Below are 12322 nucleotides of genomic sequence, written 5' to 3'. Positions count from 1 at the left end.
TTCACTTCTCTGTCTAACCCGTACCTGCAAACCTGGGGAATTTGGGAGAGGGGTGAGCTACTAGAGCCTAGTGAGCAGAATAGTAAAGCATTTAAAACATATGATAACATGAAATACATCACATCACAACTAATCATATCAAGGATGAACTTGTCACCATTTAGCCCTCTACATAATCCAATCATGCCAGGGGCATAGTGCAGGCCACACCTGGTCTTTCTCTTATACATAACATAACATAACATACATAATCCATGATGCCGGGGGCGTAGTGCAGGCCACATCCGGTCTTTCTCTTACATAGTGCCAGGGGCGTAGTGCAGGCCACACCTGGACTTCCATATCATATCATCATGTCATAATATATGAGGGCTAATGGATCATTCAACATTCATCCACATCAACAACATATTATGCAATGCAACATATTCGTGATTTCTAATGCAAGCATCCTAGAATATCACATGGCATCCGTGATGCATGAACATGCTCAAAACTGATTTATTTATTTATTTAAAAGCATAAGAGTCATTCCACTCACCTCTGGCTAGCTCTGACACTGACTGAAGCAGCTGACTCACTGCTGGGGTCCTCGGTTCCTCGGGTCCAAACCTACACAGGTGGACTCAAATGAGGGACCAACATACTAGAACATAACTCTAAAAACATCCCCCAAAAACCCCCTAAAACATCTCAAAACATCCATGCAAAACATGCAAGGAAAGGCTGGACAGGGCACTTTCGGCGGCAGGTTCGGCGGCAGGTTCGGCGGCCGAAAGTCCCTCCAGAGCCGAAAGTCAGGCAGGTTCGGCGGCACCTTCGGCGGCCGAAACTCCCAGACAGAGGCGAAACTCATGCATGTTCGGCAGCACTTTCGGCGGCCGAAACTCCCAGACAGAGACGAAAGTCTCCTTTCGGGGGCAAGCTTCGGCAGCCGAAGGCTGCCTCCACAAGGGGGTTCGGCGGCCGAAAGTCCCTTCGGCTGCCGAACCTGATTTCTCTAAAAGGGCAGAAACTTGGTTCAAACATGCACAAACGCCTCCAAACTCAAACCATCATGCATTTAGCTCAACCAAAACATGCATACAAGCTCCTAGGGGTCTCAAACTACCTTAAACCCCAACTACAACACATCAAACACACATTACAAGCCACATTGTTCATGAACATACATTTATACCCATAAACATGACTATAACCTAAACATGCATTCTACCCCCATGAACTTCATAAAACTTACTTAAAACATAATATAGGCTAGAGATCGACTCTTACCTCTTAAAGATTGAGAGTAGAGGCGACCAAACTTGGAGTTGGGAGAGATTTGAGTTCTTGAACCTCAAACCTCCAAAACTTTACTCAAAAGCTCAAATCTTCAAAACAAGGTTAAAACAAATGAAAAACTTGAAAGATCTAGAGGAAAAACATCAAAAATCGGTGAGGGACGGCAGAGAGCTCACCTTGGCCGAAAATGGGGAAAAACTCGCCTGTTTTCGGCTAAGGGACCCTTTTATAGTGGCTGTCCAGGCCACGTTCGGGGGCCGAATGTGCCTCCGCATGCATGCCATATTCGGCGGCCGAACTTGAGGTTCGGCGGCCGAACCTGGACTTCCCTCACTTATGCCTTCGGGGGCCTAAGGCTCACCCGAAATGCATGCATGTTCGGCGGCCGAACTTTGAATTTCGGCGGCCGAACCTGAGCTTTCCTCCAAGGTTATTTTTATTCAAAAACTCATTTCCTCTTTACTTAAAATCATCAAAAATATTAAAACATTTCATGAAAACATGGTTTTACCCATCTAGAGGTCTCCGACATCCGAGATTCCACCGAACGGTAGGAATTTCGATACCGGAGTCTAGCCGGGTATTACACCGACGCTTGAGACCATCATGTCGTATACAATTGTCTGGCTTAGAATTTGGCAACGGCTTACATAGAGAGATTCGGGAAACAAAAAATAATGAACGAAAAGCACAAATTTAAGGAAAAAATTTGTTCAAACGACGTGAACATGTACTCGTAATATAAAATTAAGAGATTTATAATTTAACTTTTAAATATTATTATTAGTAATACGTAAATTTTTATAATTTTAAAAATTTATTAAAATATTTTTTTTCATAAAAAAATAATTATTTTTTTTATTTTTATCATTAAAAATATAATAAAATATCAAATTATCTAATTTTTTTTCTTTCTCCTCCTCTTTTTTATTTTTTTTCATTAATTCATCGTGCTCTCTTTCTTTTTCTTCTTTTTTAATTTTTTTTTATTTTTTTTATATTCTTCTTTTTTGAGGAGGAGGTGGAGAAAATTTTTCTTCTTCTCTTTTACCGTCACATTGTTAAAAATATAAGAACTGACTAGTTAATAATAGTAATATCTAAGTACTAAATAAAAAATTTATTTGAGGATAAAATTAGATTTTAAAAATTTTCAAGAAAAATAAACGAAAAAACTATTTCGGAAAAAAAAGATAATGACATTTTAATAAATTTTTAAAAATACAGGGACTGATTTGCTAATAATGACAATATTTATAGACCATTATAAATCTTTCTATAAAGTAATACCGAAAAATATTATTTATGAAAAATATTTTTTTAAAAAGATAATAATAATTTTTTTATTTTTATAATTACATCTTCTTTTTATTATTATTATTGATCATTTAAACTCTATATTTTTATATTCATTTTAATTATATTTTATTATTAATTTTTTTATTAAAAACTAACAAAAGTGTCATATCATTTGACACAATATTATCACATCACTTTGATATACAAATTAAATTTAGAGTAGAATTTATTACAATTTAAAAAATTAAGATTTAATTTATAAATTTTTAAAGTTTATTACAATTATATTTTTTTAAAAAAATTAAGTTTTTTTTTTATTATTTCTCTTAAAATTAAAATTTATAATATTAAAAAAATAATTTATATTATTATTATTAAATTTTAATTTTATCAATAATTTAATATATCAATTTATTTTATTTTAATTTAAATTAATTCATATTTTAATTTTTTTAAATTTGTACTAATTATTATTGTAATTATTAAAAATATAATTAATAATTATATTAATTATATTTTATAATGTGTGATGTGACTAAAAAATAAAATTATATTCTAATAATTAAACTTATAAAAAGGAAAATATAAGGTGATGGTGAGTGTTTACGGCAGCTATTCTGACACTTAAATTAGTCTATTAAAAAAATAATGAATACAATATTTACAATTTCAATATTTAAGTCAGTATATGAGAGTGGAGAATAAATGTAATGAATTGTAGTGTGAAATATAAAATTGATTTAAAATTATATTTTATATAATTTATTTTTGAAAATATAAAATAATAAAATAGTTATAACTATTTTTTAAAATAATATTTATTTTTACTTTTAATTATATTATCAAGTATGTATTTTTTAAATTACAATAATTTAATTTAGAATTAAATTAAAATAAAATTAATATATTAAATTATTGATAAAATTAAAAAATTTATAATAATAATAATAATGTAAATTATTTTTTAATATTATAAATTTTAATTTTAAGAAAAATAACTAAAAAAATTATAATCTTTAAAAATTTTTTAATTACATTATAAATTTTAAAAATTTACTAATTAAATTCTAATTTTTTAAGTCGTAATTGATTATATTTTAAATTTGGTTGATGTAGCATTATTGCTATAATAATGTATTAAATAATATGATATTTCTGTTAATTTTTAATAAAAAATTTAACAGTAGATTTTAATTAGAATAAATATAAAGATGTAGCTTTTAATTAGTGAATTATAAAAAGATGGACTGTAATTATAAAATTTAAAAAAAATAAAATTTTTATCATTATTTTTTTAAAAAGTAACTTATTTTTATTATTTAATTATAGTATTGAAAATAAAAATATTAATAAAAAATCTATAATTGTATTAATATAAGTTTTAAAATTTAGAATATTTTAAAAAAATGTTCAAATATTAAAAAATATGAAAAATATATTCTAAAAATTACAGCCTAAATCGGCAAAAAGTCTAATAGTTTTTCTCAGCCGCAGAATATGTAAATCTAAGAATAATTTGTCTTCACAATTATAGATCATGGTGTGACCACTTGAAGATATTTTCCCCATTTGTTTTTGTTTGGCGGAGAATAAAGGCACACTTGTAAAATCCTATCATACCTCTCATCGCTTGTAATTTTTAGGGCATTCTAGCGTTTACCATGAGATCAATAAATAACTCATTTATTACAATTCGATTTATTGTTTCAATGCTATGTTCACATGAAAACCTTCTTTTCAAATTGTTGCTTTCAATTGTGGTTTCCGATTTTGGAAAAATGTAGGTGGTCCCGAGGATTTATTTATAAGCTTAAGAGACTAACAAAGGATGCTAATAATTAAGAAACGAAAATGGGGAGTTACGTTCCATTTGGAACGTCATCGATTTTGCTTCCATTGTCCTTCACCATCTTAGCGCTATGCTTCATCATTTTCCTGTTGAACCGATCTCCACTAAGAAGCAAGAAAACTGTACCACCTTCTCCACCCAGGCTTCCAATTATCGGAAACCTCCACCAAATTGGTTCGCACCCTCATCGCTCTCTTCGATCCTTAGCTCAGATCCATGGCGATGTCATGTTGCTTCACTTCGGTAGAATTCCAGTTCTTGTTATCTCATCAGCTGAAATGGCATGCGAGATTATGAAAACCCAAGATCTTGTGTTTGCAAATAGGCGTAAAACAAGAATGAAAGAGAAACTTCTCTATGACCATAAGGATGTGGCTGCAGCTCCTTATGGTGAGTACTGGAGACAGATAAAAAGCTTATGTGTTGTACATCTACTGAGTACTAAAAGGGTGCAATCTTTTAGGGCGGTGAGGGAAGAAGAGACGGCTTATATGATTGAGAGGATTAAAAAGACTTGTTCTTCTTCACCCATCAATTTAAGTGAGGTCTTTGCGAGGCTTGCCAATGATGTAGTTTGCAGATCAGCCCTTGGGAGGAAATATAATGCATCAGAAGGAGGGACAAAGTTCAAGGATTTATTGGGGGAGTTTGGAGAGCTGTTGGGTAGTTTCGATGTTGGGGATTATATATCATGGCTTGGTTGGATAAATCATGTAAGTGGACTTTACGCAAGAGCCGACAGAGTTGCTAAAGAGTTGGATAATTTCCTAGATGAAGTAGTTGAACAACATAGAGGTGGTAGTGGTGACGGCAGAGACGAGAACACTAGCAAGGACTTCGTGGACTTTTTGCTTTGGATTCAGAAAGAAAACATAGCTGGTTTTCAAATTGATGCGACTAGCATCAAGGCTCTCATCTTGGTATTCACTTCTCTTATTATTATTATTATTATTATTATTATTATTATTATTATTATTAACAAAATAGCTCAAATACTTTGATAAATCCTCAATCATATCTCTGTACTTTTTTTTTTTAAACATCTGTGTTCTGCTAGGATGTATTTGCAGCAGGTTCAGATACTACATACACAGTCCTGGAATGGGCAATGACAGAGCTCCTAAGGCACCCAGAAGTGATGAAAAAACTCCAAAATGAAATTAGAGAAATCTCCAGCAACGAATCATCAGCAATAACAGAGGACCATCTGAATGAACTTCCATACTTAAAAGCAGTGATCAAGGAAACTCTCCGCTTGCATCCTCCAATCCCATTGCTAGTCCCCCGATTATCAACCCAAGATGTCAAACTAAAAGGATTTGACATTGCAGCAGGAACCGAAGTGATCATCAATGCTTGGGGAATAGGGAGAGATCCTGCCTTGTGGGATCGATCTGAGGAGTTCTGGCCAGAGAGGTTCTTGAACACTAATATAGATTACAAAGGACATCACTTCGAACTGATACCATTTGGGGCTGGCAGGAGGATTTGTCCAGGCATTGCATTTGCGATGAGCGCAGATGAGCTTGCATTGGCAAATGTATTGCACAAGTTTGATTGGGGATTAACAGGAGAGGAGTTGGACATCACCGAAAGCACAGGTCTTACCATACATAGAAAATTCCCTCTTCTTGCTGTGGCAACTCCATATTCCCAGTAATACTAGCTCCATGCATTTGTAATCCCTGCTTTATTTTTATTATTAGTAGTAGTAGTATAATGGAATGAGGTGAGGATTACCCTTCCCACCTTCTCTCTATTTTTTCTCATGTCACCTTTCCTTTATGTAACTAATTAATTAAAACAGGAATCCTTCTCCCTGGATTAAGATTAAAAATTAATTATAAAATTCATTCCGTCTCCTATTATTTCTTTATTATATCAAATCTCATTCTAGGTAGCTTGTATGTATCATTTTGCACCAATTCAGTGATAAGAGTATTATTGATTTGCTGAACTTAATTTTTTTTTTTTCATAAAAATTAATTTTTTTCAATATGATTTCCCAACGTATCAGAAATAAACACGAATTCATTTAATTTATTTTCTAAATAAAAATTCATTTTTTAAGAGAATAAGGTTAATTTGAATCCTATTTAGGAAAATATTGCCGGCCATTGATGGTAGGCGGCGGTGACGCTAGCTTCGATATGTTAGTTGAATCAGGTTGGAGATAAGTTTAGTCTTTGGCTGAGTGTCTTTGAGTTATTGAGTTGAGCTAGTTTTGTAATCTTTTCCTTGGACCGAGTTTTCTTTATATGCTGCTTTTATCTTTGGATGAGAAAAAAAAAAAAAAGAAAAAGAAAACAAAGGAGACAGCTATGCTTAAAATAGTGACGACAAATTGCAGCATGCTAGGAATATGAAATTGATGAAGATTGGATTACTCTGGAGAAAAATCAAACAATTATTTAGACATCGATGCAGACTGGATTTGGAAAGAGAGGTCTAAATAACAACTCAAGAAATGCGGCGTATTCGTATAATTAGCCATTATTTATGGAAATTTACAAAATACTCCATGAATCTACAATTTTTTTCTCGCACTCATCAAATAACATTTCCATTTTTTACTTCTTTCTTTTTTTTTTTTTTTAATAGTGTGCAAATCTAAGTAGGAGCTGTATAAAAACATCTACTTGCCCACAAAAAATTGCTGAAATTTTCAAAGACAACTCCGATGACTCTTCTTCAATGGCTAAAGGAATCAGGCCTCAGGCCTTCCTTGCTTTTAGCTACCATCTTCGTAGCTCTGGTCCTCAGGTTTCTACTGAAAGAAAAACAGAGAACAAGAAACCTCAATCTCCCACCAGGGCCTGGAAAGTTGCCCATCATTGGCAACCTTCACCAGCTCGGTACCATGCCTCACATAGCTCTCCATCGGTTGGCTCACAAGTATGGTCCGATCATATTCTTACAGCTTGGTGAGATCCCAACTGTTGTAATTTCTTCCGTTAATTTGGCCAAGGAAGTGTTCAAAACCCATGATCTTGCTCTCTCTAGCCGTCCTCAACTGTACTCAGCCAGATACCTGTTCTACGATTGCACTGATATTGCCTTCGCTCCTTACGGTGCTTACTGGAGGAATATCAGGAAAATTTGCATACTGGAGCTACTCAGTACCAAGCGAGTCCACTCGTTTGGCTATGTCAGAGAAGAAGAAGTGGCTCGTTTGGTTGCTCGGATTGGAGAGTCTTATCCTCGCACCACCAATCTAAGCAAGATGATTGGACTCTATGCAAATGATGTCCTTTGTAGGGTTGCTCTTGGAAGGGACTTCTCACGAGGAGGGGAGTACGATCGGCACGGCTTCCAGAAAATGCTCGAGGATTACCAGGCGCTGCTTGGAGGATTCAGCCTTGGAGACTACTTTCCTTCCATGGAATTTGTACACAGCTTAACAGGAATGAAGTCCAAACTCATCAAAACCTTCAGACGTTTCGATCAGTTCTTCGATAATGTCATTAATGAACACCGTAATTCCGAGGGAATGCTGGAGGAGCAAAAGGACCTTGTAGATGTCTTGCTTGATATACAGAAGAATGGATCAGATAGTGATATGCCTCTTACCATGGGGAACGTTAAAGCTGTGATCTTGGTCAGTAAACTGATTCAGAACTCTTGATTTACTTACTCCCAATTTGGTGTTAGATGAGTCAAAATTAAATTTAGTTAGTAATTGTTACGTTTTTGCAGGACATGTTTGCTGCTGGAACTGATACAACTTTCATAACGCTTGATTGGACGATGACAGAGCTGATCATGAATCCCAGGGTCATGGAAAAAGCACAAGCTGAAATAAGAAGCATTGTCGGGGAGAGAAGAGTTGTGCAAGAGAGAGATGTGCCTCAGTTTCACTATATGAGAGCTGTGATCAAAGAGATCTTCCGATTACATCCTGCTGTCCCACTTTTAGTCCCAAGAGAATCCTTAGAAGATGTTATGATTGATGGGTACAATATTCCAGCCAAAACACGTATTTATGTCAATGTATGGGCGATGGGGAGGGATCCAGAACAGTGGGAAAATCCAGAAGCATTTCAACCAGAAAGATTTATAGGGAGCAGTATAGACTTCAAAGGGCAAGATTTTGAATTGATACCTTTTGGAGCTGGTAGAAGAATCTGCCCAGGTATTACATTTGGAACAGCAACAGTTGAGCTTGCTCTAGCCCAACTTCTCCACAGCTTTGATTGGGAACTTCCTCCTGGAATAAAAGCAAGTGATATAGATAATACTGAAGCTTTTGGCATCTCAATGCACAGGACGGTTCCTCTGCACGTCATTGCCAAACCACACTTCCAATAAGGCAGAAATGGTCATAATTCTGACAGTGTCACTCATATATCTTGAAGACAGAGTGGATTAGCTTAGTACTGCATGGTCCGTTGGATATCAAAACAATAAAGATGAATGTGACGCTTTGAAGAAGAAGAAACGATTTTGCGATTTTCTGTTGTTGTAATATTATAATAAGAACCATTTGATACGCTACGCAGGTGTACAAAGAAGTGGCTTCTCTTTTATCAGTGCAATATGTCCTAATTTAATCATCACAGTGATGATGAACTCATCATGACATCAATATCTGTACCTTTCCTTGATCTCATCTCCTATTAATAAAAATTGCAACAGAATTCTCTTTACACAGGAATTTAGAATGTAAAATTTGAACAAGGGGAGAAAGAGCAACATGTATCTAATTATTACAGCTATATAGTCTTATGGGCTGAAAGTTTGGGCAGATTGGATTTCATTAGAAAACAAATGTCTGGACCTAAAATACTTTATTTAGCCCAAGTGAATGGCAAATTTACATGTAAAAGGGGAAAAATATGAATCCATTAAAAGTCCAATGCTTTTAAAAATTTTTTGGAAAGGTCATTTATAACCAAGTAAACCATAATGTAGGAGAAGATGTGTGTGTGTGGAGAATGGCATTTTCTAAAATATCCATGATTAGTATTATTTCAGTAATAAGGCTATATATCAAAAAAGTAATATTTTATTATTTAAAAAAAGTTTAATAACTTTTGTACATTACATGTCCATTATCTTTATATAATTTTAAAAATTAAAAAAAAATTAATCAAACAATTTTTTTTTAAAAAAAAATCTCAAATTTATTCGTCGCTAATAATATCTGATGTATATCAAATTGTTATTAATAATGTTTAACAATAAAAGTTTATGCGAAAAAAAATATAAATAAACTCAATTGTTTTTTTATTAAAAATAAAATCAATTGTCAATATTATTATAATAAACATAAAATAAAATTTAATATTATTTAAATAATAATTCTAATTTATATAAAAATTCTGCGTGATTTATTAATTTTTTAAAAAAATCTTACCATCCAAATTTAATAAATAATGTTGTTTATTAGTTTAAATTATTTTTTCTACTGCAATAAAATTAATATATATATATATATATACACACATTATTAAGTTGAAAAAACTCATTTTAATTAAGGATTATATTAAAATTTTATTGTTTAAATTAATTTTAGGATTCATAAAATTTTAAAGTTTGTATCATATTTTAAATTATAATTTTACTATAGGTTTATATAAACTCATATAAAACCAATTTAAGTAGTAACTAAGAATTCTATTATTATTCATATCAAAAATTAGTTTTATAAAATTAAATGAAATTTTATAACCAAAATTTTTGAAAAATAGAAATCATCTTTTAAGTTTTTTTCCATAAAATTTTAACTAATATTTCATATTATCCTAAGGAATATGACGATGCATGCTTCTAGATGAGGTTGTCCTACAGTCCTGCTGCTCAGTATATACTAAATTCTAAAATAATATAAAAGTAATTTACAATTTAATTTTTTTATTGATATAAAAGTAATTTTTTATTGAAAATTTTTCTTAATTCTTAGTTAGGTTATTGAAAATTAATATACTATAATTATATTATAATAGATAAAAAATTATTAAAAATATATATATATATAAATTAAGCTATTAGTATAAAAACATGGGCATAAAGCTAGCAATATGACGCTAATTTATTTAACCATTATGCTTCAAATTCAACACTACAGAAAATTTTGCACGAAACTAATCCACAGGGGACTATGAAGATGGACTAATCCATTATCAGATGTTTAGGACCAGGCACAAAACATAAATTAAGAAAGGAAATATAACTAAATTAAACTCCGACCATAGAATTTTGTCCACTGTGGATTAATAATTATTGACTAATGCACGGTTGGCACAATCATGAGAGATTCTTTCTTACGATTCACAAGATAGAAGACCTCGCTCATGTCCAAGTCCTCGGGTCCTTGACCATCAGGTAACTTCCAATCGAACAACAAGAGAAGATTAGCCAACACGTATTCAACTTCTTTAAGTGCAAATGATATTCCAGGGCAAACCCTTCTGCCAAAACCAAATGGAATATACTTTTTGTCTTGACTTTTGAAATCTGTTGGATTGTCAATAAACCTCTCAGGAATATAATCATCAGGCTTTTCCCATATTCTTGGATCCCTTTGAATTCCCCATGCATTGATTAAAACTTTTGTATTGGATGGAATATCATACCCTTCTAGCTTGATGCTCGTAGTTGTTTGTCGAGGAATTATTCCCGAATGGTGTCTCAGTGTCTCTTTCACTATGCATTTTAAATACGTCATCTGATCAAGATCAGATTCATCTACTTTCAATTTGTTTCCGACCACTCTTCTTACTTCTTCTTGGGCTTTCTTCATTATGCTTGGGTTTTTCATCAGTTCTGCCATCGTCCATTCCATGGTTGTCGCAGTAGTATCAGTTCCCCCGATAAACATGTCCTGCAATTATTACTAAACAAATAGTTAACTACACAACCAGAAAATTAAAGACAAATAAATAAAAAAGAGAGAGAGATTATATACCATTAGGATAGCTTTCATCCTTTCACGAGTGAAGTCAACAGTGAGCATGCGATTCCTTTCAAGTTGGAGAAGAATATCCACTATGTCTTTCCTATCATCAGCTTTGTCTTGGCTTTTTGACGCTTGAATATGTTCTTCAATCACTTGATCAAGGAAACCATGCAATTCTTTGGATGCCTTTTTCACCTTATTATTCAAGCCAGTTAAAACATCAAGCCATCCTAAACAGGGAAAAGAATCTTTAAAGCTGAAACTTCCCACAAGGTCTATTCCTGTCCTAACTAAATCTCCTGATGAGTTGCTCTTACGACCACTTTCATTATCATATATTGTACCAAGAGCTGATCTTGATACGATGTTGCTGGAAATTGTAGTAAGCATCTCACTTAGATCAACTGGCGATCCTTCGGCGCATGCATGGCGCAACTTTTCTACCAGTTCAGTAGTTTCTTCTCTTCTCACGAACTCAAAGTGTTGCACCCTTTTCTGGTTCAAGAGTTGAAGAACGCAAACTTTCTTCGCTTGTCTCCAATATTCACCATAGGGGCAAAATGCAATATCTTGGCGCCCGAAAAATAGAACATCTCCAGCGCTGGTTTTTGGCCTATCTGCAAAAATAGCATCATGATTTTTAGTAATTTCATGAGCCATCTCCGCAGTTGAAACTACAAGGGTTGGAACATTGCCAAAATGCACAAGCATAAGGGGGCCATATTTGTCGGAGAGTTTTTTGAGGGAGCGAAAGTGGAAAGTACCTAGTTGGTGAAGGTTTCCAATGATTGGTAGCTTTGGTGGTGATGGAGGTAACTTGAGTTTGTGAGTTCTTCTGAGCCTAAAGAGATAAACAAAGGATAAAAGGAGAAGAGAGAAAACGAGCATAGGATTGAGTGGAAGAGTTTTGGCAAACTCTTGCCCCCATTGTTTCCACAAAGCTACCATTTCCATTGCTTTGTCAAGGGTTTAGAGTACTGTAGTTTAGGCTT

The 12322-nt window shown here is 33.4% G+C and overlaps 3 protein-coding genes across 3 annotated transcripts; 2 read left to right on the top strand and 1 right to left on the bottom strand.

Annotated features, from left to right (window-relative positions):
* The first annotated feature begins 4345 nt into the window (after positions 1–4345).
* LOC110600300 (cytochrome P450 736A117) lies at positions 4346–6295 on the top strand. The gene is made up of 2 exons (XM_021737115.1): positions 4346–5352; positions 5490–6295. Exons 1-2 carry the CDS (start codon positions 4435–4437, stop codon positions 6090–6092), a joined length of 1521 nt encoding a protein of 506 aa, XP_021592807.1. The 5' UTR covers positions 4346–4434; the 3' UTR covers positions 6093–6295.
* Positions 6296–6755: 460 nt separating this feature from the next.
* Positions 6756–9078, top strand: LOC110600090 (cytochrome P450 71AP13). Its single transcript, XM_021736811.2, has 2 exons — positions 6756–8030; positions 8129–9078. Exons 1-2 carry the CDS (start codon positions 7113–7115, stop codon positions 8738–8740), a joined length of 1530 nt encoding a protein of 509 aa, XP_021592503.2. The 5' UTR covers positions 6756–7112; the 3' UTR covers positions 8741–9078.
* Positions 9079–10462: 1384 nt separating this feature from the next.
* Positions 10463–12284, bottom strand: LOC110630912 (cytochrome P450 71A1). Its single transcript, XM_021778555.2, has 2 exons — positions 11340–12284; positions 10463–11255 (listed from the first exon to the last, which is right to left on the bottom strand). Exons 1-2 carry the CDS (start codon positions 12282–12284, stop codon positions 10659–10661), a joined length of 1542 nt encoding a protein of 513 aa, XP_021634247.2. The 3' UTR covers positions 10463–10658.
* Between the last annotated feature and the right edge of the window lie 38 nt (positions 12285–12322).

This window comes from Manihot esculenta, chromosome 14 (assembly GCF_001659605.2).
Source record: "Manihot esculenta cultivar AM560-2 chromosome 14, M.esculenta_v8, whole genome shotgun sequence".
Lineage (NCBI taxonomy): Eukaryota > Viridiplantae > Streptophyta > Magnoliopsida > Malpighiales > Euphorbiaceae > Manihot > Manihot esculenta.
The sequence above is the reverse complement of the archived record's forward strand: the minus strand, read 5'-3'. Positions and strand labels throughout refer to the sequence as shown.